The 27,669-nt window shown below is 37.2% G+C and overlaps 1 protein-coding gene across 1 annotated transcript in view; it reads left to right on the top strand.

Moving 5' to 3' along the window:
• Mctp1 (multiple C2 and transmembrane domain containing 1) overlaps positions 1–27,669 on the top strand; it is a 570,389-nt gene that overhangs the window by 310,913 nt on the left and 231,807 nt on the right. The window contains exons 4-5 of the mRNA XM_055604040.1: positions 12,670–12,749; positions 20,442–20,553. Coding sequence (XP_055460015.1) covers positions 12,670–12,749; positions 20,442–20,553 — 192 coding nt within the window. The remainder of the gene's footprint in view (positions 1–12,669; positions 12,750–20,441; positions 20,554–27,669) is intronic.

A 27,669-nucleotide genomic window follows, 5' to 3' on the forward strand; every position in this document is an offset into this window, starting at 1 on the left:
ATATATATATATATATATATATATATATATATATATATACTGTAACACCAAAGTTTGGCTAACCCACTTCCTAGGACACAGATTACATGCAAAGAAGCTGAAAAGGAGAAATAAAGAATTGTGTATCCGTTTGCTTTTTGTCTCTTTAGCATGTTCATCATCCAAGATTATTAGCTACAACCAAACTTGTGTCACAAAGAAGGAAATGCATAGTCATTTGCAAAGCAATAATCATTTATTTTCATTTCTATATAATAAAATATGATTATATTAAATCACACTTTTAATGACCTCTCAGGTAATTAGCCCAGCATAGAATGAAATTTTATTTTATGCAACATTTTTTAGTTAAAAAAAAAAGCTTTAATATTTTCAGCTGAGTGTTCATTCTCTGTTGGTATAATGTTCTTTTAAAATGTGTACACCTTACCCTTGTTTATTCAAATGCTGATTTCTCTCCCTCCCCCCCTCTGGTTTCAATCCGGATATTGTATTGCGATACTCATTCTAAGCATCCTGTCTCAACTCTTGTGTCAACAGGCCAAAATAAACAACTAGACACAATGTTGAGCTGAGAGGACCCAGAGGACAGGAAAGAGGGGAGGAGCTAGAGGGCAGGAAATGAGTGGGAGGAGAAGGGGCGAGAGGAGAGCTAGGAGAGAGAGCTGGAGGAGAGATCTTGGAACTACATGGAGATGGACTGGACATAATATTTCACAAAAGCAAGTATAATGTGGGAAATCTAAATGTTAGGAAACTATGAGGGCTTGGAGGTTTAGGATGGAGTAAATATTGCCCAGCATTGTGTTCTAGGTTAATTAAATAAATCATGGTCTCTGTGTGGTGATTTGGGTATACAGTGGTTTAGGAACAACAGCAAGCCTTAATAAAAGATAAACCAGTAGCAAATATTAATCAACACCCCAATGTGGGGCGCCCTTTGTTGTAAGATACTAATAATAATTATCAGAAGATAATTAATAATAAATATTTTTAGTATCTTACAACAATTCTCCGTAGATATTCTTTTGAAGAAAATCTCTTACCTGAAGCCTATTTTTCGATGTTGTGTGCATATGTTATCCATTTTTTTTTTTTTTGGTTTGGCCTTGGGTATTCAAAGACCCAAATAAAACAATTGGTGTGAATGACACTTTGAGTTACTAAATGACTTCATGAATATTACAGCACTGCATTGTCTCTGCACAGCCTTGCTGGATTCTGAGGTAACATTTATATTCTCTCTGATAGATGATTAATTTTGTCTAAAATATTTCTCAGGAATGAACTGATTCTGCAGTAACTGGCACCATGAAAACACTTGTGTGGGCTAGCTGGTTAGAAAATATTATTCCTAGGGCCCTCCTGACAGTGATTAAAAAGAAAACAAGTCCCATATGTATTTTGTAATATGATTACAGTAGCAGAGAACATTAAAGTTATAGAGTTTGGGGCATTTCAAGTAAGAAAAAGTTTTGTTACAGGAAATCGTGTAAGTCACATAGTTTGTCACAGCATACACAAAATAAGGAGGAAATGGAGTAACAATGCAGAGGTGCCAGCATATCTTAAACAGTAGCACAAACTTAGCACATGCAATTCCTCGGAGTGAGCGTCCAGAATTATAAAAGAAATAGATATAATTTTAAGGACAAATTGTTTATACCTGCTTGGTATTGAAAGGATCAGACTAACTTTGTAACCTGTATGTCTTCTAAAGCCTATAGTTTTGAGTTTTAGGTCCAGGTTAAGCTAAAGCCTCTTAGTATCTTTCCAGAGAACAGAGGAATGTGACCCTATCTGTGAGGACAGATATAAAAAAGCGAGCAAGCAATGACCTTCACTCAGCAAAAAGAATGACCAGACCCTTGTCTTCGAGATAGTGTTTCTTAGCAGCCAACCCAGATGGCCTCAATCCTTCTGAGTAGACCCTGACCTCTTAAAGGATGAGCTAACCACCCCCCACCTTTAATTGTAGCTGTATCCACACTTGGCAGGACTGGCCAAACTTGAGCACCTAAGACTAACCAATTATCTTACTTTGTAGCTTCCTCATCCAATCCTGAATTGCCAAGACTGCAACCTCAAATTCCCACGCCTTGTTTTTTAAAAACCCAAGGCCTTTGTCTCCCAGGGCCACTCTGCTGACCAGCAGGGGTGACCCCATTGCACAATGGTTAAAATAAATCTCTTGTGATTTTGCATCGATGAGATCTGGTCTCCTGAGTTCTCTTCATCCTTTCTGAAAATTGGGCTCATGCTGGGCCTAACATTATGGTGCATTGCCCAGGAAACTGAGGTACTAACACTGACCTCCGGCCAAAAGCCCGCAGCCCCAATCTTCAAGGATGAGCTAACCACCCCCCACCTTTAATTGCAGCTGCATCCACACTTGGCAGGACTGGCCAAGCTTGAGCACCTAAGACTAACCAGTTATCTTACTTTATAATTTCCTCATCCAATCCTGAATTGCCAAGACTGCAACCTCAAAATTCCCACGCCTTGTTTTTTAAAAACTCGAGGCCTTTGTCTCCCAGGGCCACTCATTGCTGACCAGCAGGGGTGACCCCATTGCACAACGGTTAAAATAAATCTCTTGCGATTTTGCATCGATGAGATCTGGTCTCCTGAGTTCTCTTCATCCTTTCTGAAAATTAGGCTCATGCTGGGCCTAACAGTATCTGCTGGACAAAATCGTGACTGTGGGTCCCAGAGACCAACAGTATTATATTTTTCATAATTCTTGAGATCAATGTTTTAAAATTTTTGTGTCTGAATGGCATCATGTGTTGGTGGTCTTTCTGAATTTGGCTTATTTCATTAAAACACATTAGAGTACTCTCATAAATAATAGAAACATTTCAGAGTTTTAGGGACCACATTTACTACCGTATCCAGAGAGACTTCTCAATAGATTTCAAGGACTTCTTTGTGGTGATTCTCAAACCTGAATGCATTATTAAAGTTATCCACCAATTTTTAAAGTGCTTAGATGTCCCACTCCTTAAAAAATCTGAGGTAGGGTTTAAGTCTCTTTGTTTTTAAAATTCCCATATAGATTATCAGATTCAGTTGGAGTGGTAACCTACTTTTCTACATATTTGAATGATAATAATTGAATATTTGGAAGGGAAATATTATTTGTTGACATAAACCATAGCACATACAAACACGAGTTTTCAAATTAGGTAGATGTTTATTATCTTTAATATGTTTTACATATTTGAAAATTACCTCAGAAATTTATGAATAAAGCTTAGATGTAGAAAAGAGTCTTGACAAACTCCAACCTCAGTTCATGGTAAATTGCCTAGAGAAACTAGGTATAGGGAGAACATATCTCAACTTAGTAAGGGTGTGTATGAAAAACCTGTAGAAGCATCCTGCTTAATGCAGAAAAACTCAAATCACCTCCACTAAGATCAGAAACAAGACAGGGGTGCCTGCTCTCCCCACTCCTATTCAATGTAGTGTTTGAAGTTTGAGCTAGAGCAGTAAGACAAAAGAATTAAATTTTAAAAATCCAAATAGGAAGGAAGAAGTCAAAATATTCCTGTCAACAGATGCTATGATTCTATTCAGGAGAGACTCTAAAGACTAGTATCATGAGTAAATCCTAAAGCTGATAAATGTTTTAATCAAAATGGTAGGTTAAAAAATTAATATACAAAAATCAGTAGCCTTTCTATACACTGACAGACATGTTAAGAACAAAACTGAAGAAACTATCCCATTCTCAGTAGACTTCAAGAAAAGAGATATCTCCACATAAACTTAATCAAGAAAGGAAAAAATAAAAAATGAAGAAGACACTTAAACATGGAAAGACTTTATGGGCTTGTGGATTTGGTGGGATTATCATTATAAAAATGACAATCCTATCAAAAACAGTTTGTAAATTAAAATCCCAATCAAAATGCCAACTCAATTATTCACAGAAGTACAAGAAAAAAATTTTAAACGTATATGGAAGCTCAAAAGACCTCATAAAGCTATGTTAATCTTGAATAATAAGAACACTGCCTCAAGTATCACAATATCTAATTTCAAGTTACATTACATAGCTATGGAAATAAAAAGATTATAGTCCTGGCAGTGTATGGGTCTTTTAGATATGACATGAAGTCACTCTAGCTGTGCTTACCCACACAAGATCTGCCACAAGTCTGAGACCATGAAGTTCCTCCCTCTCTGAAAGACTGTTGGCGATTAATGGCTTCTGGGGCAGGGTTCATTTTCCTCAATGGGTAGCCACTCAAGTCGCCCTGGCTTCAGTAGATACCTTCTCACCTGTATTCAGGCAAAAACCATGAGCTCAGTGGGTAATACCCAAGAAGACATGAAAGTAGTAGGAGAGGTCTAGGTGAGAAGGGTTCCAGCAGGAGAGGGAGGGGGTTAGAAAGTAATGGAGTGTTGAAAATGACTTAAATTCATTTTACGAATGTATGAAGCTGTCAAGCAGTGAAATATTCTTAAGGACTATTTATATTATTACTACATTATTTTGGTTAGCTTTCTTTAAGCTTGACAGTTTTTATTTGTACATATTACATTGTTATCATATTCTACCACATTGTCTTCACTTACCCTCCAGTCCCTGGCAAGCTTCATCCGCCTAGTCCTCATGCTCTCAAGGCTTACATGGTTCACACCTTGTGCTCACGATTGGCACAGCCATGCCATATTAAGAAGTCAGCTATTCCTCCCTATCTTCCAGGTCTTGGTCTTTCAAACCCCTTATCCACGATGGCCTTGTGCCTCAGAGTGGGCAAAAAAGACACTATTCAGAAGTCTCTTAGTCTTCATACTTTGCTGGGTTCTGATCTGCCTTGACTGTTGTCCACTGCCAAGTGAGACTTATCTGGTCTGACTAAAGCTGAAAGAGGCACTAGAAATAAATAATATAAATATAAATATAGATATTTAGAAGGCAGTTTAACTACATGTCCATGTAGCAAAGCATCAAGTCCATTGCTGCACATGGCTTGAAACTTCCCTAAGCATTTGCTGTTGACCTGGCCTACGGTATCAGGCACTGACCCCTCTGACTGAGAAGGCCTCGGATCTAACCGGAGAGCTGCCACTGTTGCGTCGGTGGCATATCTTGTCTGGTATGTTAGATTGTAGCTCTCAGGGTCTACCTCTCAGTTACATCATTGATGACTTTCCCCCAAGCTTACATAGCACCTTCTGGCACTGTGCATGCTCATAAACAGGGAGAAAGCTTCCAGCTCAGTTCTAGCTTGATTTCACTGCATTCTGAATCTAAAGTGTGTGTTATCTTTGGCAATAGGCTCGTATTGTCCTGTTTTTCTGGGCAGCCAAGAGCAGTGTCAATATCTTGTATTGTTTGGGGAGCCTCTGGGGTCCCTGAGCCAACAAATCATAGGAAGGAAGATATCTCACACTTAGCGTTATGATTTAGGTTTAATAACCTGTTTTTCTTGGAATAGTGTGACTAAAGAACATTCACTATTTTACTGAAAAAAATAGAAATAAAACAAAAATGCATGACTTTGTATGCTTTTGATTAATGGGCAAAAAACTGTGAAATGATCAAGTCTCTGGAAGCTAAATCTTCAGGCATACCTTCATCACTACAGATGCCATTTATTGATGACTGTGCTGAATGCTATTATGGTAGTTCTCACGTAACTCTAGAAACAATTGTACTCATTCCTATTGTATAGACCAGTGCAAGTCAGAGAAACTAAGGTTTTGCTTAGCCTGTCCTACAACTAAATACTATGCCTTCTTTTTTTCACTAATATGACCAATTTCAATGACTACAATTAGATTTGTAGTGTTTGGGTTTAATTGTTACAATCTTTTAGATTAATTAATTATTCTTTAAAAATGTGAAGCTTATCTTGAAACTGGCAATGTAAAAGTGAGTATTGAACATAGTTTGTGGGTAGAATTTTGTATTTTGAATCAGATTATTTCTTGAAATGGTTAAATCTTTAAAATTGTTACTTGGTTAGAACTATTAAATAACCTTAACATGTTTTCAGATTATGTTGAAATTTAATATATTAATATATATTTTGTGCAAAATAAATAACATTATAAACATATCACAAATTTAATCTAAGTAATTATCATGCATTGAATATAAACCATGTGAATTATTTAATATTACTTAATGGATATAAATTTCTTAATCTATCACTTGTGTAACTCAGGCATTCTGCACACTAATAAGAAATGATAAACCTAGAAGACAGACAACTTTGTCCCATTGCATATATTCCTTTTCCTGGTGCAAATTTCCAGGGAAATGTTGACCATATTTATCAGTGTTGAGCCAGGATATCAAGCAAGGCAAGACCAGAAAAGGTGAGACATGGAGAAACAGGGCCACTTCCTATTTGCAGACAGTGGTAAAGGTCAGGAAAGCAGAATAGGAAGGCAACAAAGCAGCCAGCATATGTACAACACAATGAAAAACAATCCAAAAAAAAAAATCACAAAGAAAGTGAGAGCAGAAGTTGAAGAACTAGAAGCTTCTTCCTCCACTAGAGAGAGCCCAACTTTCCTGAGTATGAGCATGTCTTAGCTGTGCAGCCCCTCCTGAAAGCATGAAGAGAGAGCGTTGGACCAAAGACTTTAATCTAAGACCTGAAACTTTGAACAATGAGAAGAAAACACAGGTCAGACAACTGCAGATACAAGCACAGGCAAGGAGCTCTGAAAAGGCCTTCAGACGCCCAAGGGTTTCTGCGCAGCAAAGAAAACAGTTATCAGGGTGAAGAGAAACATTACATAATGAGAGAAAAACATTTGTGAGCTATATATGCAGCAGGTAGTTAATACCTAGAATATAGAAGGAAAATAAATAAAAAAGCAGAAAAGTAGAAAGCAAAATAGTTCTAAATAATCCAATCAAGAAATGGGAAAACAAGATAACCGACACTTCCAGAAGATTGAGTACAAATGAATACATGAAAGAAGCGCTGTATTTTTTCGTTTAACTTTTGGTTGAGCTCAAGAGTAACTCAGCAGTTAAAAAAAATCTGAGATTGATTCCAGGTAATTACACCAGGTGGATTCTAACACCAGGTGCCTGTAACTCCAGCTCCACAGGGTTGACATCATCTTCTGGCACCTTGTGACACATACAGGTGGCATGCAAACATGCTCACATACACACATATACATAAGATAAAATATTTTCTAAACTGGCAAAGATGATGGTAAAAACAATTCTTACCCACTGCTGCTGGAAATGTAAGCTATTTCAAGCCATTGTGGAAATCAGTGTAGGGGTTTCTCAAAAAGCAATGGGTAGAACTATATGCCTTGCAATGCTGCACCGTTCTGGGAATGCACCCAGTGTAGAGTCTGGAGACACCTGCACATGCATTGTAACACTGTTCACACAGCCAAGTCATGTCAGTTTCAGTGTCTATCAATAGGTGATGGAACCAGAAGTTCAAAAGGCCCCCTGCACACCCAAAGGCCACACTAGAAGATCCGAGAGGAAACAGAAACCACAGAAGAAAACAACCATCCAACAAAGACAAATTCAGAACTCAGAACTTAGAGCTATATTCATCCCAAAGCCAGATGCCTAGAGACCAAGGCAACATGTCACCACCACATTCCAGCCCTCCCACTCAGCAAACCCTGACTATTCTAACACAGCTGAAGCTCAAAAAGACCTTAAAACCAACTTTATGGGGATGGTAAAGGCCCTTAAAGATGAAATTAATAAATCCCTTAAATAAATTGAGAGAAAGAAAAGCAAAAAAAAAAAAGAAGAAAGAAAGAAAAAAAGGAAGAAATGAAAAAAAAATGCTTAAAGAAAGCCAAGAAAATACATTTGCAGGAAATGAATAAAACTGTTCAAGATCTGAAAAGAGAAGTTGAAGCAATAAAGAAAATGCAAATAGACAGAATTCTGGAAATGTAAAATTTAGGCAGGCAAACAGGAGCTACAGATATAAGCCTCACCATCAGAAAACAAGAGATGGAAGAGAGGCTCTCGGCTGTTGAAGATACAATAGAAGAAATAGATACAGCAGTCAAAGAAAATGCTAAATATAAACAAATTCTGATTCAAAATGTCCAAGAAATCTTAGACATTATGAAAAAACCTAAGAATAATGGCGATACAAGAAGATTCCCAACTCAAAGACCCAGAAAATATTTTTAACAATATCATAATGTGAAATTTTTCTAACCTAAAGAAGAAGATGCCTATAAAGGTACAAAAAACTTACATAACATCAAATAAATTGGATCATAAAAGAAAGTCATCTTGCCACATAACAGTCAAAATACTAAACCTAAAGAAGAAAGAAAGAATATTAAAGCTGCAAGGAAAGAAGACCAAGTAACGTATAAAAGAAGACTTAGAATTACACCTAACTTCTCAATGGAGAGTCTAAAATCCAGAAGGGTCTGGACAGATAGATGTCTTACAGACTCTAAGAAACTCAGACTACTATACCCACCACAACTTTCAGTCACCATAGATGGAGAAAATAAGATATTCTATGATGAAGTCAAATTTAAGAAAATATCTATGTACAAATCCAGCCCTACAGAAGGTACTAGAAGGAAAATTCCAACCCAAGCAAGTTAACTACACCCATGAAAACACAGGAAAAAAATAATCTCAGACAAACAAAACCCGAAGAAGAGAAACACACACAACACCACCATCATCACCACCAATAACAACAACATAAATAAGAAATAAAACAATAATTAACAATCATTGGTCATTGATAGCTCTCAGTATTAATGGATTCAGTTCCCCAACAAAAAGACATAGAAGAACAGAATAGATGTGAAAATAGGATTCATCCTTCTGCTGCATACAAAAAAAAAAAAAAAATACACCTCAAAAGCAAAGATACACATTACCTCAGAATAGTGATTTGGAAAAATATTTTCCAAGCAAATGGACCTAAGAAATAAGCCAGTGTAGCCATTCTAATATACAACAAAATAGACTTCAAACCAAAGTTACTCAAAAGAGATGGGAAAGGACAATTTATACTAATCAAAAGAAAAATCCCACCAAGATGATTTTTCAGTTCTTAATATCTATGCCCCAAATTTAAGATCACCCACATCTGTAGAAGAAGCATTACTAAAGCACTTTAGTTGGAGCAAAAGACAAGGACTTCAAAATAGCAATAATGAACATGTTCATCACTATCACACACTGATAGTGGAGACTTCAATGCCTGACTCTGACCAACAGACAGGTCATCGATCCAAACCAAACAGAGAAATACTGGAGCTAACAGATGTTTTAAGCCAAATGGATCTAATGGGTATCTACAAAACATGTCACTAAAATTGGGAGTAGGACAAGGCTGTCTACTTTCTCCATATCTAGTCAATATAGTGCATGAAGCTCTAGCTAGGGCAATAAGAAAACTGAAGGAGATCAAGGGGACACAAATGGAAAGGAAGAAGTTAAAGTAGCATTATTAGCAGACTATGTATGGAATACATAAGTGACTCTAAAAATTCTAGCAGGAAACTCCCACAGCTGATAAACACTTTCAGCAAAGTGGTGAGATACAACATTAACTGAAAAGAAAAAAAAATCTGTAGCACTCATTTATACAAATGGCAAATGGACTAAGAAACAAATCAGAGAAACAACACCCTTCACAATAGCCACAAATAATATAAAATACCTTGGTATAACTCTAACCAACAAGTGAAAGATTTGTATGATAAAAACTTCAAGTCTTTGAAGAAAAAAATTGAAGAAGATATCAGAAGATGGGAAGATCTCCTATCTCCTATGCTCTTGAATCGTTAGGTTAACATAGTAAAAATGGCCATCCTATCAAAAGCAGTCTACAGATTCAATGCAATCCCCATCAGTGGCTGAGCAGTATTCCAGTTGTAGTGGCACACGCTGGTAGCATTTGCTGAAGAATTGAGAATTCATTGTTCATTATAGAATACTTATTGTTTTAAATTCATTTGAAAATAATCAAAGGCATCACCAAGCAAGTATCTACCTAATGACACCTAATGTTTTCAACTCACAGAATGGAGCTACCTTGATAGACAGGGTCATATGAAATTATCTATTTAATTCCCAATGCTTCTCTCAGGGTGGAGTGCCTGAGTCATGTATGTTGAATTTAAACATGTTCTATTATTGAAACTCAAAACAATGTTTGAATCTCGTTTATTCCTAGCCTTCAAATTTGATGATAACTAAATGTTTTTGAAATGTTTTAATCTGAAAAATACAAACTATTTTGCTAACAATATTTTGCTAACTGTGAAATTTGCTTAAAATTTTAAATCAGTGTATTTTAGAGCATGGTGTAACTTATAGTAATTGCTAAGTAAATATTAATTTTTCTTGTTGATTCTGTACCGAGACATCTTTTCCCTATTTTATTCCCTCTCCTATGCTCTATACTAAGATACACCCAGAGGAATGTTCCCTCCAACAAATAAATTTGTAGAACTCAGACCCAAGTAGCATAGCTAATGCTTTCAATAATGAATGGACTGTAATGTTTCCATTTTTTCATGTTTATGTTTTTCTCTGATTTATAGGGAACTGAGAGCTAAAGTAAATATTTAATATTCCAACAGTATAGAGACTCTGACCATTACAATAAAGAGTTTGGGTAGAAAATAACCCAGTTGAGAGGAAGCCTAGTAATAAAGTCGCTATATTGCTTTCCATCTTGTGTGATGTCACTTTATCTTGTCCCCAAGCTTACAAGCTTGAGAACTACAAAATTACGAGATTTCATGAGAAATTTTCCTAATGTTTTTATGTTATAAAAGCACTACTGTGGCCACCTGCAGATAGAGACTTCACATGCTAAAGGTACGCAGTATATTGATATGATGCGCCAGGGGGAAGACAGCACAAGCTCAGAAGCGTAATTGATCTGCTGCAGAGGTACGGCACTTTCCACAGTGAACGCACACTGAAAGTTGTATGTAAATCATTCGACTGCAAACTGAATACAAGAAACATTAGGGATACTCCAACTACTTAAATAAATCCCCCCTGACTCTTCAAATCTGAGAATCTTTTTGTAAGGTAAGGTAAATGTCCTTTTGTTTAAAAATCAGCTTCTTGTACATTTAGTTGTGCTGTTTTTATTTGAAGCACAGCTGTTGTAGGTGAAAACGCCAGCAGCCTCAGGATTGCTGTGCCTGGTGCTCCCTCTGTTGAGCTGACTGAGGCAAGGGCTAGATACAAAATGCTGGGCTTCCTAATCCCCTCTGGATCATTCCGTTTCATTCCTAAAGTGGCTAGTAGACTTGGGCAGCCACTCAGAAAGTCTTATCCTTTTATATTCGTTATTGTAGTACTCAAACGTTTTCTGTTTTAAAAGATTCGGCAGCACAGCTCTAAACTTCTCTGGGTGGCTTTATGGTTTGATATTTTGTTTCACAAGTTTTCCCCAATTTCCCTTTTTGTCATTATTGTTGTTGCCCCTGTTTAAAGCACATAAAAATGTAAAGTCAACTTAAAAAAAGAATTAAAAAACTGCAAAGACAAAAACTACCTACTTTCTTGCTGAACATCTGTCTCCCTTTCTAAGCTAGCAACATTAATGATGTTACTTGTGCTCACCACTGCTGTCTACTTAGTGTTTATATATTGCCTGGCACATTGTAACTATTTAGACACTATCAGCTGAGAGAATACATGAGTTAGAAAATCACTAAGTGCTCAGAATTTGGCCAGTTCCCCTTTAGATACTTTAATGTCTACGCATTTCTATTTCCCAGCGTTCCTACTCTGACTTAATGGCATAGACTTCTTTCTGATCATTAAATACTTTAATCCCTCTTGCTGCTTCCTCTGACTGGAGGGTCTTCCTTATATCGGTATGACATTTATTCTTCCTTTCAATGGGAGCTATCCACAAAACACCAGAGTCTGTCTGCTCTCCTTGGTTACAGTAGCCCCATGCCATTTACTTCCTTGAGTGTCTTCTGCATTCATCGTTGAACTGTATGTTATCTATGTATTTATTCACTATATTAGCACTTAAGCATGTGCCTCTAAATAGTGTGGACAGAGGAAGAAATATAGTAATTCTTTCTTTTTTATTTTATTTTTTAATTAGATTGTCCCCAATAATTGTATGCAAAAACCAAAAGTTAATTTAATGTTACCTTAATATACCTTTAAAAAGTGCTTTAGCTATAATACCTGTACTTTTATCTGTTTGTATGTAAGGATTAAATTGTTCTAAAATATCAAAGAATTTATCTTTAATGACCTTAAACATTACGAATAATAAATTGGAATCATGTTTTAACCACATAGCCCAATACAAAAGATGTATTTGTTGAGTCTCATACTAAATCACTTTAGTTCTAGTCTTGATAGCACTTCTATGAATATAAAAAATTATTCTAAGCTGTGATTTCCATATTTTAAAATATCCATTATATTTTACTTGATTTTGTTACACCTTCTGTAAAATTTCTATTGCTGATACAAATAGAATGATATAATAAATAATACTTAATGAAAATGTAGTTTACGTGAATGTTTTGTGAAAATCTAGCATTCCAAAGAATCACAAATAAATATCAAGAGATTACATTGTTTTGGTGGGAGAGATAACCAGTTTTTATAATCAGTATGTTTCATTTAAATATTTTCTAAAATTATTTTGAAATACTTTGTTTCTTTGGCCTTAGGTATTTGACTATGATTTCGGACTGCAAGATGACTTTATGGGCTCAGCTTTTCTCGATCTCACACAACTGGAATTAAACAGGTATCTCAAAATTTGTAATATTGCTAATGCTTCATTGTAGAGCTGGCTTGTGTAAGTCGGGAGCACCAGGCAGACCAGATTCCTGTTGCTATCCTGTCCTTGCCAGCTGGGAACCTTCCATCTCACCACTGTTTCTCACGTCCTCTTTCTCACTTCCAATGTCATCCCTGACTTTCTCATTCAATAGTAACTATTCACTTAAAAAAATTATAGGATAATATTCCTCTTCCCTAGCACTATGCTACAAGAGAAAAGATATATTCCTTAATCTTGACAGTTTAGTTGGGATTTGGCTTAAAGACCAATTATAACTTTTTTTTTAATTTTTAAAGTATCTTTTTATTAGTAGCTAGATTTCGCTATTAGTGTGTAAAATTATTCTTTTTTTCTTTTTTTTTCTTTTTTTATTTATTTATTTTGAATTTTATTTTTTTTATCAGTTACATTTTATTAACTCTGTATCCCAGCCGTGTCCCAATCCCTCATTCCCTCCCAGTCCCTCCCTCCCTCATCTCCACTGTGCCCCTTGCCAAGTCCACTAATGGGGGGACCTCCTCCCCATTCATCTGATCCTGTTTTATCAGGTATCTTCAGGACTGGCTGCAAAGCTCTCCTCTGTGGCCTAACAGGACTGCTCCTCCCTTGGGGGGTGGGGAGGTCAAAGAGCCAGTCATTGAGTTCCTGTTAGAAATAGTCCTTGTTCCCCTCACTATAGGAAACCAATTGGTTACTAAGCTACCACAGGCTACATCTGAGCAGAGGTTCTAGGTTATATTCATGCATGGTCCTTGGTTGCATGTCAGTCTCAGAAAAGACCCTGTGCCCAGATATATTTGGTCCTTGCTCCTATCCTTTCCTCATCAGACTAACTCCCCTTCTTTCTTATGATTCCCTGTACTCTGCCAAAGGTTTGGTCATGAGTCTTTGCTTTGAAAACACTGCTAGTTAGAGTCTTTCAAATGCGCTCAGTAGACTCCTGTCATATGTTCAATGCGCATCCCATCTGTCTTTCTAAACGAGGATTGATGATCTTACCCCATGTCCGCTCTCTTGATTATCTTTTTTAGGTGTATAGATTTCATTATGTTCATCATATCTTATAGGTCTATATAAGTGAGTATATACCGTGTGAAGCAAGTTGCTATATACTCTGCCTCACAAAGCAAATCTCTCATCCTTAAACCAAGATAGTAGAACTAACTTTATCACCACAGTTTTTTTTTTTTTTTAGCAGATTGCCATCTATATGTTATCAAGTAGCAGAGGTAGATTGGTTGTATTTGCTTAATTTCATTATCATGGCTTGATTGGCTGCAAATTATATCATCTTTATTAACATTATTCATTCCCAGCCCTCAACAATAGGCATGTAGTTCTCAAAATGCAAGAAATGACTATATATACCACAGAATGAAAAGGTAGGCTTCAAAACAAAATCTTTGATAGCTGTAAATGGAATTTCTGTCTTGGATGACCCTGTTACATCAGATGACAGGGAAAAAGGAAAGTAGTGTCATGGGCCAGATCCTGTTTATGTACACACAGATAAATAGGTAACTGTATGTAGGAGAGCCTCCTTGTGTGCTACAGTAAGCTAACTTTGAGGGTAGGAGCAGAGCTCATTGGTGCTCCAAAGACTAAATGATTGATCAGTCACTGACTGCTTTTGCATCAGGTGGAAAAGATGAGCAGCTTTTGCTGTCTTCCTACAGGTTGTAGATCCTAACACTGGCTCAACCTGTAGACAGAGATTAGATGGCTACTGGTGCTCCCCTCTTGAGAAAGTGTTCTGAGTGGTGGTGTCTGTGTTTCATTATCATGAGCACTGACACAAACTAAAATTTGAAAAGACTGTCTCAAAGGCAACAATTACATTCTCTATAAACTTCTGTATTAAGTGTATGCAAATTATAACACTTAATTTTAAAGCATAAATTTCTCTTGATCCCTATTTAAAATAAATCATTGGTAAAAAATAATTTTAAATGAATAATTATGGAATTAAAGGAATTTAAAGAGATTATATGTAATTATGTCATGTATACTTTGGTGTGTTGCTTATTTTGTGTGATGAGGTTGCCACTTCCATCCTCAGGCGATGTGCACATCAGATTATCACTTTCTGACCTCATAAACTGTTGGCCTCTGTATAAGTCAAGGATGCCAATAGATGAATATTAATAATAGCCATGGAAATGTGTCCTGCTATACATGACTAGGGTATCACCTTAAAAAAAATAATGAGCATCTAGTTTCATTCTTCTCCATGTAGCTATTCAGTTTGACCAACCAGAAAAACCTCAGCATAGATGTCGAAGGCAGATGAGAAAACCCACTAGTAGATGAGAAACTTGTATTTGGTAGCTTCTGGGAGAGGAAAATCAATTTTCTTGAACGATAAAATCAGCCCAAGTTTATGGGTAACTATGTTTTACTATATATAGTCAACTACATGGTTATAATTATGTAGTTAACTATATGGTTTAGTTAACCATACAGTTATTACTATATGGTTATACCTAACTAAATAAAAATGTGTTTCCATATTTGTGAACATTTATTAGCTAATAACTTGATAGCAATTTATGCATTAGAAAAATATATTTCTTATTAACTTGGATCTCAATGTTTTTTTTTCTATTTTACTGTAGATATTTTCCTTTTTAGGAATATTATTCACATTAAAGTACATAAACATTTTAAGTTATAGAAAATAATAAGCATCTCATAAAGAACTATATATATTTTCAAATCTCTCTAAAGTGATTCTAAATTTTTTTTAATGTTTGAAATTATAATTTAATTAAATATTTCATTCTTTGTTTTCCTCCCTCTGAACTCTCTTATATACTTCTCCCTGATTTCTTTCAAATTCCTGCTCTCTTTTTACACTAATTATTATTATATATATGCATTAGTATGTACATATATATTCTAAATATAACTTGTTCCATACATATAATGCTACTTCTATGTATGTTTTCAGTGATGCTATTTGACACTGGACAATCGATTGTTGTGCTCTTTCCTGAGGAAGGCCGCCTCTTCCTATCCCAGGTTTCCTCAGTTGCATACACATATTTCTTTGTGTAGAGTTGAAGCCTTGTGGATTACTTCTCTGTCCAGTTTGGCATGTTCATTGGTGTCATCTTTGTTCAGATCACATTTGGGTAATCATGTTGGTCAGAATTTATGGGTATAGCTTCTGATTTGGCTGGGATTCTCAGTCTCACAACCAACTCTCTGACACTATGTCTCTTACAGTTTTTCTATTCCTCTTCCACAAGGTTTACTGAGGATGTACCCATTGGAACTGGGCTCCACAGCTCTGCATTTATATTGGTTGTGGTTTTCTGTAGTGACCTCTCTGTCTGTTGTGGAGAAGTTTTCTTGATTAGGAATTAAGACTATATGTATCTGTGTGAATGAGGACAACCTTATAGATTATAGATCGTTAGGGATTGTGCTAGTTTTATAAATTAGTGGTTGTAAATTTTCCTCTAATAATAGTGACTTACTAACACTGAGAAGTTAGCTAGGTTTTCAGTACCAGGCATACTCTCCTTCTTGTTGCATGACTCTTCGTTTTAATTACAAAGCTGTTGGTTATAGCCAAGCTGTGCATGCCACTACAGCACCCAGGGTTATTGTGCTGTGATAGCTGTTGATGTGGTTCACAGATGTCATGGCTGGGTAGGACTGTTGACTACCTCCCTTTTTTTGAGCTTGAATGGTGCCGTTTGGTTCTATTAAAGTTAGTCTTCAGAAAGGGGAGACTGTCAGGTCAATTTCAGTTCAGGGGCTCCTGGGCCCTGTGTCTGAAGTGCACAGAGTCTTCATCAATAGGGACTTAACCTTCCACATTTTGAGGGAAACGAAGGGCAGTAGCAGCAGGTTGTTTTTGAAGTCTCTTAGGCCCTCCTGGCCAACTCAAAAGAGGGCTTATTATGTGTAGTATTGCAGTTTTGCTAGGTGGTGTTTGGTTCTTGAAAGACTCACCATCAGCCCAGATGAGAAAATTTCATCAAAACTATATATGTAGATTTATATATGAAATATATGATACATATAATTTATGTAATATAGTTTTTTGTAAATAAATAATAATATGATTCTGTTGGGCCCAATTTCCAGGGAGCCTAATTTTCAGGGAGACAGATGAAGGGAACCCAGGAGACTGGATTGATGCAATTGCAAGAGGTTTATTCCAGCCATCGCGGGCACCCCCACCCCAAACCAGCAAGGAACAGCACCAAGAGACAGAAACCTGGGGTTTCTAAAGGAAAGGGCACGGGAAACACGGGGGTTGAAGGCTTGGCAACACTGGATTGGGTAGGGTAGTTGACGTTTAAAATGATTGGTTCATTTTAGGCATCCAAATCCAGTCAGTCCCGCCCCAGTTTCTAGGCAACTCTATCTCCTCTGGACATTCCTCTGCAGTGCGGTGGAGATCTTTGGCGTTCCTTTACAACAGGGTGGGTCTTGTCCCTTCTCCTTTCATCTATGTCCTTCTGCTTTCTCAAAAAGTACTAGGAGAACTTAGTTTAATATGGGGTGTAGAATTTATAATGAAACCTGTAAAGCTAGCCTGTTCCTTTCAATTCCTTATGCTTTTTTTTTAGAAATCCTTTTTGCTATTTTACCCACCTCTCTCCCTCTTTTTTCTGTATTTACATTCTTTTCCCCTTCCCTAAAGAAGTCCATTTTTCCCATTTTCCTGATCAGATCAATTGTATCCTGCTTTTTTACCTCCCTATTGCTCTCCAACCCACCTATCTTGGCAATGATTCTGTTTCAACTTCCTACTTCCTGTAGTTATCAGAGGCCATGTGCTCACAGATTCGGAACCAGAAGCCACCACTACAAAAGAACATGTGATTTTTTTTTTCTATCTGGCTGTTACCTCACTCAATATGCTCTTTTCTAGTTTTACCCATTTGCCTGAAATTTTCATAATTTTATTTTTCTTTACAGCTAAATAGTATTCAATAGTGAATATGTACTGCATTTTCATTATTCATCTGTTGGTTGTAGGACACGTAGGTTGTTTGTACTTCACACTATAATGAATAAAGCAATAATGAATATGGCTGAGCAAGAATCTTCAGAGTTAGAACGTCAAGTCCTTCATGCATATCCCAAGAAGGGGAACAGCTGCAGACTGTGGTAGATTATTTTTGACTTTCTGAGAATTTTCCACACTGATCATAATGGCTGCAAATGTTTACAATTTCATCAACAATGAATGAGGGTTTTCTTTTCCCCACACCCCTCTAACATTTGTTGTTTGTTGTTCCATTGATTTTTGCCATCCGAACTAGTATAAATTGAAATTTTAAAGTTGTTTTGATATGCATTTTTCTAATTGCTAAGGATGATGATCATTTGGGGGGATATTTAGTCATTTAATTATCTCTTATTTTGAAAACTCTATTCAGGTCCCTGGCCCATTTTTCTAATGCATCATAATTTTCCTATTTATTTATTTGTTTGTTTATTTATTATTTTTAATTATTTTACAGCCTGATCACAACTTCCTTCCTCCTCTCCTCCAAGTTCCACCCATAAACCCTCCTTCCCCTTCTCCCTTCCTTTTCCTCTCAGAGATGATGACCTTCGACTTGTAGAAGCATTTCAGTTTCATGAAGTTCCATGTTGATCTTAGTGTCTGAGCTGTTGTTATTTTGTTTAGAAAGTTGCCTCCTGTACCAATGAGTTCAAGGCTGTTGCTAACTTTCTCTTCTATTAGATTTAGAGTATCTGGTTTTATATTGAGGTCTTTGATCCACTTGGACTTGAGTTTTGCATAGGGTGATAAATATGGATCTATTTGCATTTTTCTAGATGCAGATGTCCAAGTAGACCAGTACCATTTGTTGAAGATGCTGTCTTTTTCCCATTGCCTGGTTTTGGCTTCTTTGTAAAAAATCAGGTGTCTGTAAGTGTGTGGGTTTATTTCTGACTCTTCAATTTGGTTCCATTGAAACCTGTCTGGGTTTTTTGTTTTGTTTTGTTTTGTTTTGTTTTGTTTTTTTTTGCCAGTACCATGTAGTTTTTATTACTATTGCTTTAAGTCAGGGTCGGTGATACTGCCAGAAGTTCTTTAATTGTACAGAATTGTTTCAGATATCCTGGGGTTTTATTTTTCTTTATGAAGTTGAGGCTTGCTCTTTCAAAGTCTGTAAAGAATTATGTTGGAACTTTGAACAGAGTGCAGGGAATGCTATGAAAGAAAGGGGAGATAGTGGGACCTGGAGAGGACAGGAGCTCCACAAGGAGAGCAACAGAACTAAAATATCTGGGCACAGAGGTCTTTTCAGAAACTGATACTCCAACCAAAGACCATTCATGGAGATAACCTAAAACCCCTACTCAGATGTAGCCCATGTCAGCTCAGTATCCAAGTGAGTTCCCTTAAGGGGAACAGGGGCTGTCTCTGACATGAACTCAGTGGCTGGCTCTTTTATCACCTCCCCCTGAGAGGGAGCAGCCTTGAATGGCTACAGAGGAAGACCATGCAGCCAGTCCTGATAAGACCTGATAAGCTAGTGTCAGATGGAAGGGGAGGAGAACCTCCTCTATCAGTGGACTAAGGGAGGGACTATAGGCAGAAAAGAGGGAGGGAGGGCAGGATTGGGAGGGAATGATGATTTTGGTGCTTGTGTGTGTGTGTGGTGTGTGTGTGTGTGTGTGTGTGTGTGTGTGTTTGCTTCCTTTCTTTGGTCTTGCTATTGTGGACTTATTTTCTAGTCTTCAGGTAGGGTGTCTCTGTTAGGGGTTTTGTGGCCTGTGTTACTTCTGGGGTTTGGGGTACCCATGCTGCCTCTGGGCTCCCTAGAGCCACATGACCTCTGGGAAAGCACACAGAGTAGGGGGCCATAAAATGGAGGCCAGGGGCTGGGGTCTAGCTCATAGCTGTTTGGTGTGCTTTAAGTGGAACTGGTGCACATAGGGTATGGGGTGGAGTCTTAGCTGGGTCCCCGGTTCTGGTGTGGCCTCCAGCCTTCTTTTCTTAAAAGTGGTTGTGTATAATACTAAATTCTTTGTCCTCTTTTCCTCAGAAATACTTATTTAAATCCAAATCTAAGTCCTTCATCGTATAACTCTAAGTGCTGTTTTCATGTTATTTCAAATTGCGAAATTGTTTTGGACATAGGTTTGCTCAACCCTAAACTAAAAACATTAATTTGAATATCTGATGATCTTTTAAATTATTATATGTTGCCTAATATCTATCTTTAAAATATATGAGGCGAGTTACAGTTTATATATCTCCTCTTCTCACAGTTTTCTATGTATTTTAGATAGTATCCCTGCTTAATAAAAAGCTATACGAGTAAGAGTGGTGGCTGTAAATCACCTTCATTCAGTTGCTGGGCTCAGACATATAGGAAACAGCTGGAGTTCTTCCTGTGCTCTCACAGATCACAGATGGCAGTTCAGAGATCTTTGAATAGTGTTGTTTCTTTAGGTAGCTTCCTAGAACCTTAGTAAGTGAAGAAATTTACCAAAGAAATTCAAGCACCTCCACAGGCATAAAACTTATTGGGTGAATTGTATTTTGATAACAATAAAAGCTGTACTAAGAAACCAAAAGAGTCAATTTTTCTGAAAACAGTGAATTATTGGTTAAAATAATTTTGGGGTTATGCGTTCAGTGACTCTTCCCAATCTAAATATTTTACATCACAGGTCCACAGATGTCACCTTATCTCTGAAGGATTCCCGTTATCCCGGTCATGACCTGGGAATCATTTTGCTGTCAGTCGTCCTTACCCCTAAGGAAGTCGAGCCCAGGGACATGGTAAGTCTCCCAGCACCCGCAGCACAGCCACAGCTCTTCTTGCTTCCACCTGCTCATGCGCTCAGACCTCGTCAGGATACAGAAGTAGTAATAAGGAACAGATGCACCCGAAACTCTAACCTGTTCTCGGTTGCTGTGAGTATCCTGGGTATCATCCATCCATGATCACTTTGTCTATTCAACTCAAATTTCCTGACCCCTGCTCCAGATCAGAAACTCTTGTTGTAAATGAATAGATTTACATACCTTTATGATTTCATCAATCAGGTTCAGACACTGGAGGCAAATATTAGTATTCTTTCAGGGAATACATTGGTCAGTGAACTGAACATTTAGAATTCCACATGGAGATATCCAAGACTTTTTTTTTTTTTACTATATTTCCAAATGTATCATGACAAGGAAAATAATATGAAATTATAACGGAGTTTCTGCTTTCTGGTGGTTGTTTACTGATTACGTGTGCACTCTTCATCTTCCTGATGGGCTTCCATAGCAATACTTCCCACACCTCAGCACTGGCTACGTGTACTTCCTTGCACACCATGCTGCTATGAGAAATGAACAAGGGCTGCAGGGAACCTGTGACTCGCACACGATTGAAGGAACCGGAAAGAGCATCAGATGTGCTCCATATCAGTGTGCTCGCCAGTGTCCTTTCTATCACGACTTGCCAGAGGTCATTTGTTAGGCCCAAAATCCACATACACCCCAGAACCACTATAGCCCTGATGCATTTCTGTAGTAAGTGTAATTGTTAGAGGCTCCTCAAATGCTCTCTCCACAATACCTACATTCCTGTTTCAAAATAATATACCATTCAGCTTGGCATTTATTATCTACTAAAAGATATTGTTGGACATTTTCATTAAGATAGTAGGTAAAAATAGTGAATCCCAACTTCAAAACTGACATTTTCTTTAAACTCATCAGAGAAAATTCACCCCTTTAAGAAGAATTTCATTCCATCCTTAAAAATTAAACAATGGGCATACAGGCCTATGTGTGTTATTTTAAAACTTTATTTGCTAGGGAAATCTACTTTTTCAAATATTAGTAAGTCTTACTATATAGCACCTGCTGTGAGAATGTGGCGTGGCTGAGCACACGTAACACCTGCTGTGAGAACACGGCAGTGTGTGGCTGAGGACACACAGACCTACTGTGAGAACATGACTGAGGACACACAGACCTGCTGTGAGAACATGACTGAGGACACACAGACCTGCTGTGAGAATGTGGCAGCGTGTGGCTGAGGACACAGACCTGCTGTGACATCTTGGCTTGACCGAGTATACATGTGTGTAGATGGCAGCTGAGGAAGAACGTAGCATGTTGTGGCCGAGTACACGCAGCACCTTTTGTAGAATGTGGCTGAGTACATGTGTGTGCAGATGGAGGGGCAGCTGAGGAAAAGCTTGTTCAAAACTTCTGTCACTTACAGAAAAGCCTGTCAGTTAGCCCAAACTGGACTATACCACTTAGCCCACCAGTAGCACAAAACAGGAAGTAAATTCCAGATGGATAGTCCATAATTAGGAGTACATTTTAGGTGTTCATTTCACACTTTATTTAAAAATTTCAGATACTCAGAAGAAACCTCCCATAAGGCAGGTCCTGTGCTGGTATTTAAAACACATTTGAAATTGTGTCCAGTGATTCACTGAGGGAAACAGAAGATGACAACTACGTTAGTGTTGTGAAAGAAAGACATTTCTGGAAAAACAAAAACAAAACCAGGAAATCTGTTCCTATCAGTGCAGGTCTACTATTCTCTAAGGAAGCCAAGTGACACTGCGGTAGGAAGCCACATAAGAACTAAAACTAAACAAAACTCGGGAAAAGAATTACTTAAGGTGGAGGAAGGAACATGAAGACTCCGTGGCTAGAGAAGCACACTACATTCCAAGAACTGAGAAGACAGTGCAGCAGGGCGTGGGCCAGGGGCAGCAATACTGCACGGCACAGAGAGGAAAAGAGGCCTCCATCCCAGACTGTGGAGGGCCTGTTGTCCCCGGTACGATTTCTGACTTTATCCACATAGCAATGAGAAATTATGGCAAGGTCTGCAGAGAGGAAAGGACATGATTGCATTTGCCTTTAAAAATCATATCTCTGTTCACACATTGTAGAAAATGCATTAAAGGGGCGAGTATGGATACATGGAGACCAATTAGGAACCTACTGCAAATACTCTTAAGTGAAAAATGAGGAGATTTTAAATAAAGCCCTCAGAGGTGAGATGGAGGGAGATTGGCAGGTGTGCCTGTAAGAGGTTAGAAACAGGCCAAGAAAATTGGTGATGGACTAAGTCTGCATTGGGTTTTCTTTGCTATTTGAATTCATGGTGTCACTTTATAAATGAAAATAATTAGCCCAAAGTCCCAAGTATCGCCAGACTACCCACATCTGCAGTATTACCAGAGACTTAGATGGCGTGGCGGCCATTCTGGTTATTTGTGTGATTTGATGATGAATAATCTGTAGAATGTCTCCATTAAAAGGACACTTTTGAAGTGTCCTAGCATCAACCTGAGAGCTTAAGGGATTGAATTAGTTATCAAGATAGCAACAAAAAAAGCTATCGAGTTCTTCTAACTTATGAAGAAATATGATCATTTACAAGGATTCTTTTTACATTATCTATTTTTAACAGTCCTTGAAAAACCCACCCAGCCTGCTCAAAATTTCATTACAGGCACGATGTATTTCTAATTAGAAAGAAATATAGCAACCAAGAGCTGAACATCAGTGACTTCTTACATATGAATGAGAAGAAAGTCAAATGAGTAACAGAAAAGTTATTCATCAAAATCCCATTCAATTTATTTTTTCTTCCTCCTCATTGTTTATCTCCAAACCACATTCACCTTTGACATGATGATGATTTTCTCCTAAAAACTGTTGTGCTATTGCTGTAACTCAAATTGCTTTGACTATTGGTGTTTGAGTAATTTCCTTGCTTCTGGGTGTTCTTCATTTGCTGCCTTACTTCATGCCTTCTATTTTCAAAGTCTCTATTTGTGCTGGATTATTCTGTTATCCACTTGAGGAACGGTTCATTTTTCCATGTTTTTACTAATTCCCCTGGTCCCTTTTTCCTTCAGAGAAACAAGTGATTTGGGCAGAACTAAGCAAGGGCTCCAGAGCCATATAGCAAGGTCAGCCTATGGCTGGAAATGCTCCAGGACTTCTTATACTGACCTTGGTCACACCCAAGGAGGGAGAGAGAAGAGCCCAGGGGCTATCTTAGCTCCCCAAATGGTTGTGATCAACAGCGAGGCATGTGCTTAGCAGAAGAGGAGCAAGTTAGGGATGGGCAGAAAGCTAAAATAGAAAAAAGAATGAAAGTCTACTAGGATCTATTTCAGCTCTTCTAGTATTCTATATGATAAAGAAATATGAGTTTCTAAGTGTATACTTATAAATACATAAGAGTGTTTGAGATTTTGCTTTTTATTTATCCTAAAAAGTTGTTCTATTGATACATTTTCAAACTCTTTCTATCTAGTTAATTTCTCAACAATACTTTCTACACTTTGACATTCTGAATAAATCCACAAGTAAACATCCATTTTTAAAGAAATTACAATGGGATAATAGTCAGCACCAAAGAGGATGGAGTCCTGTGCTTTACAGGAATGAGGATGGAACTGGACAGTAATACAGATAAGGAACACATCATCAATAAAGTCCATCTCACAGATCTGAGATCTCATAGGTCGTGTAGAATGGTGGTTACATGAGAATGGAACAATTGGTGGGAGAAAAGGATGGGGAGGGATTAGTCAGTGAGTAGGTTACAGTTTGAAGCAAGTGCTTCTGATGCTGGTACATAGTAGGCCGACTATAGAAACCAATAATGTATTGCAGTTTTAGAGGGCTAAGAGAAAGGATTTTTAAATATTTCCACCAAATGGTAAATGTTTGTAAAGACAGATATACTGATTTGAAAAACTTTGTATACATGCTTTGTAAACATCACAGGGTTTATAAATATGTGTAGATTATGTATGAATTAAAAAGAAAGATGTTTTTGCATATCTCCCGAAGTCCCTTATCCTTTTAACTGTTCAGCGACGTATAGCTATTTCTAGAAAAGCCTGGTGAGCAGCGTTCTAACAAGCAGCTCTGTTCTCTCGCTTGCAGCCTCTAGTCACATAAACTCCTCCACAGTTTCTCTCTCAAGTCCAGGCTGCATCAGTGCCGTCAGTGCTGCAGAAAGTCCGCTTTTCTCTTGCCTCACCTCCAGCCTATGCTTTTCTCTTGAGGAGGGGTTATGTACATGATACATTCATTACTATATAATATATATAAAAGTGCATAACTGCAGAATGTCCGTGTTAGTCTAGTGTCCAATGTCTTCTAGGTGTGTCTGTGACCATTTTAAGGGCTGCTTCAAAGAACAAGGGGGAGTATTCTCCTGTTGATCTTATTCTCACTTTAATATTCAAATCCTTTCCTTGAGGTTATTACAAATAGCATTATGTCATAATTAAATAATGATCTAACTTCCTTTGGTAAATTCTTTTTTGTGTGTGCTCTACCCTGGTTACACACCAAAGTTTTATTTTAAAATTCTTACAGATATGGCTATGTGCTTTCTTAAATGAATATACTAATTTATGTTTCCGGTCAAGTAGGAAATAGACTATCAACAGTAAAAAAGTGTGACAAAGTAGGAACAGAAGAGCCGGAAGTACATGGTACTTAGTATTTTAAAGCACTGAGACTACTAAGTCAGCTGTTTTGTGAGTTCCATATGCACCAGTAAATACTGACACTCCATGAACAATGCATTTGCGATGATTTTCTCGTGTAGATTCCCACTCTGGCAATCAACCAAATGAAAGAATAGATTTAATAACCTATCAGCCTGTTTACTCACACTTTGCCAACAGGTAACATCGAATTAGAGCACCTTAAGATGTGTGGAAGGACTGAGCAAATGTGTTTCATCATTGACAATACTAAAATCTTCAGCAACGAGTACATGATTGAGTGTGATTTTAGAGTTTCCAGATGGGAACAGATATGTGCCCAGCTATTTTTGAGTCCCCAGCATTGTGTGTCCAGGAAGCCGAAGCCTCCATGGGCAGCATGGGGTTGCACTGCATGGCACAGCTGTCATTTCTGTGTTGACTGCATGTCCTTGTTTTGAATCTGAAAAAGTATGTAATACCTACATGTGTGTCCTATACATGGTATTTTTGTTTGAAAGTGTGTTTGAGTTTTTTTCTGGCTCTTTTTCTAGCAGAGTTCAATCCACAGCTTTCCTCATTGGAGAATTTGTGACATAAAAGTGAGTTAATTCTTGTTCATGTTACACACTTTGTTAGATAGCATAGATCTACGGATTGGTTGGATAAGATAGAACATCGCAAAGTCCCCAGATACGTATGAATGCATACCAGGTGGCCTTTGATGAGTTAAAAATAAACAAATAATTTTTATACTTTAATTGTGATATATCTTAAAACTTTATACAGTGTTTGAAGACTTATCAAGCATTGAATGTATATATTTTACACGATGTGTTTCCTCTCTGTTCTGCACTATTTTGTATGTACATTAGCAGAATAATCTACTAAGATAATAACAACAGAAGAAGTTAAACTAAGATTTTAAATCTTTTAAAAGCAATTGCCTGTACAGTACTATCATTGGCCATATTTTTATGTCACTTATTCTTTATGTTGGCTTCAAGGAAGGTTGAGTTGCTAATGAAGAATCTAAATGAAAAAATAGTAATAGACACTGAGACCTTCAAAACCTAATTCATATGTTTCTCAGCTGAAGTTACAATCACGCAGCAAACTTTAAGCCTTATATTTCTAGAATTTATTTTTGTCATTTATCATTAACATTATCCAAATAACCTTTCTTCTTTAATAGACCTCATAGTTAGCAAAGATGGCAATATTATCAATCTATTGAGTTTATTGGCCTTTTAAGCTTTTCTACTAAATTGCTGTAATTGAGGTATTTTTAACCCGAGTACCTAAAAAGGACAACGAACATTTCTGCCAGGAGCTTAATCAATTGATAAGCTAATAGGTTTTGCTGAAGAGGCAGGACTTTTGTTATAAAATCTATTTTAACAGTCCCTTGATCTACAACAAAACTTTTGATACTGACTCAGGAGAATGAACTGGCCCTGAAGCTGCCAAATTATGGTTGTTTTTCCTGTATCAACTTCCCAGTCTGAACAACACAACCAACATTTGAGAGACATAAAAAAAAAAAGTCAGAGGTCTCTTTTGTTTTCTATATCAAAAGTTAATTGTCGGCAGTGATTCTGTCGCTCTGTCTAGTAGCAGGTGTCCCTGGTTTGCCAAATATTGTCATTACCCTTCTTAATACTCACACCCACCTTTCATAGCTTAACACTTCTTTCAGAATGGATTTTATATGATCCTTACATGCTTAATCATACTGACAAATGACCACCTGCTAAGGAATTTTAATCTTTTTTAATTCTAATTGATTCCACTTGTTTCGACTTAAAGTAATTGTCTCTAGAAATTACCATGATCAAGTGCATTGAAACTGTTTTCTGATGAAGTTGAACCTTTATTGTTGGATTCTTAATTGGGGAGCTCTTGTGGCTATGGCTAAGCACTGAAAAATTTGGCTGCAGATGACCTTTGGAAATATGAAGGAGGTGATCATATTATTATTACTGGTGATCATCAGGTAATGATGACAGTCATTCAACTAACATCAATAGCATGTGTCTGTTTGGTGTCCACCAGGTCTATCTCTCCAACCCACTGGTGCAATATGTTGCTTCATAACAAAATGGGCCTTAGCACTTAGAAAATATAAACTATCTTTTTTTTTTTCTGGTATTTGATAACGATACTTTGCTGTTTCCTGATTCTATTTAAAAACCAGGAAGTTAGAATTTTATGATGTTTGGAAATCTGTTACTCTTTCATGTTTGGTCACTGTTTAACATGAACCTGATGTAGAGAAAAATAAAAGCAATGTAACACATGTCTTTGGAAATGTTATAATTCTATTTCCTACTCTAAAGTTGCTACATAATTCCATTCTCCTCCCTTGGGTCAAAGATGTCTTACTCTAATGTGAAAATACTTTCTGTCCCATATT

This window comes from Psammomys obesus, unplaced genomic scaffold, assembly GCF_907164565.1.
Source record: "Psammomys obesus unplaced genomic scaffold, mPsaObe1.curated_primary_1811, whole genome shotgun sequence".
Classification (NCBI taxonomy): Eukaryota; Metazoa; Chordata; class Mammalia; order Rodentia; family Muridae; genus Psammomys; species Psammomys obesus.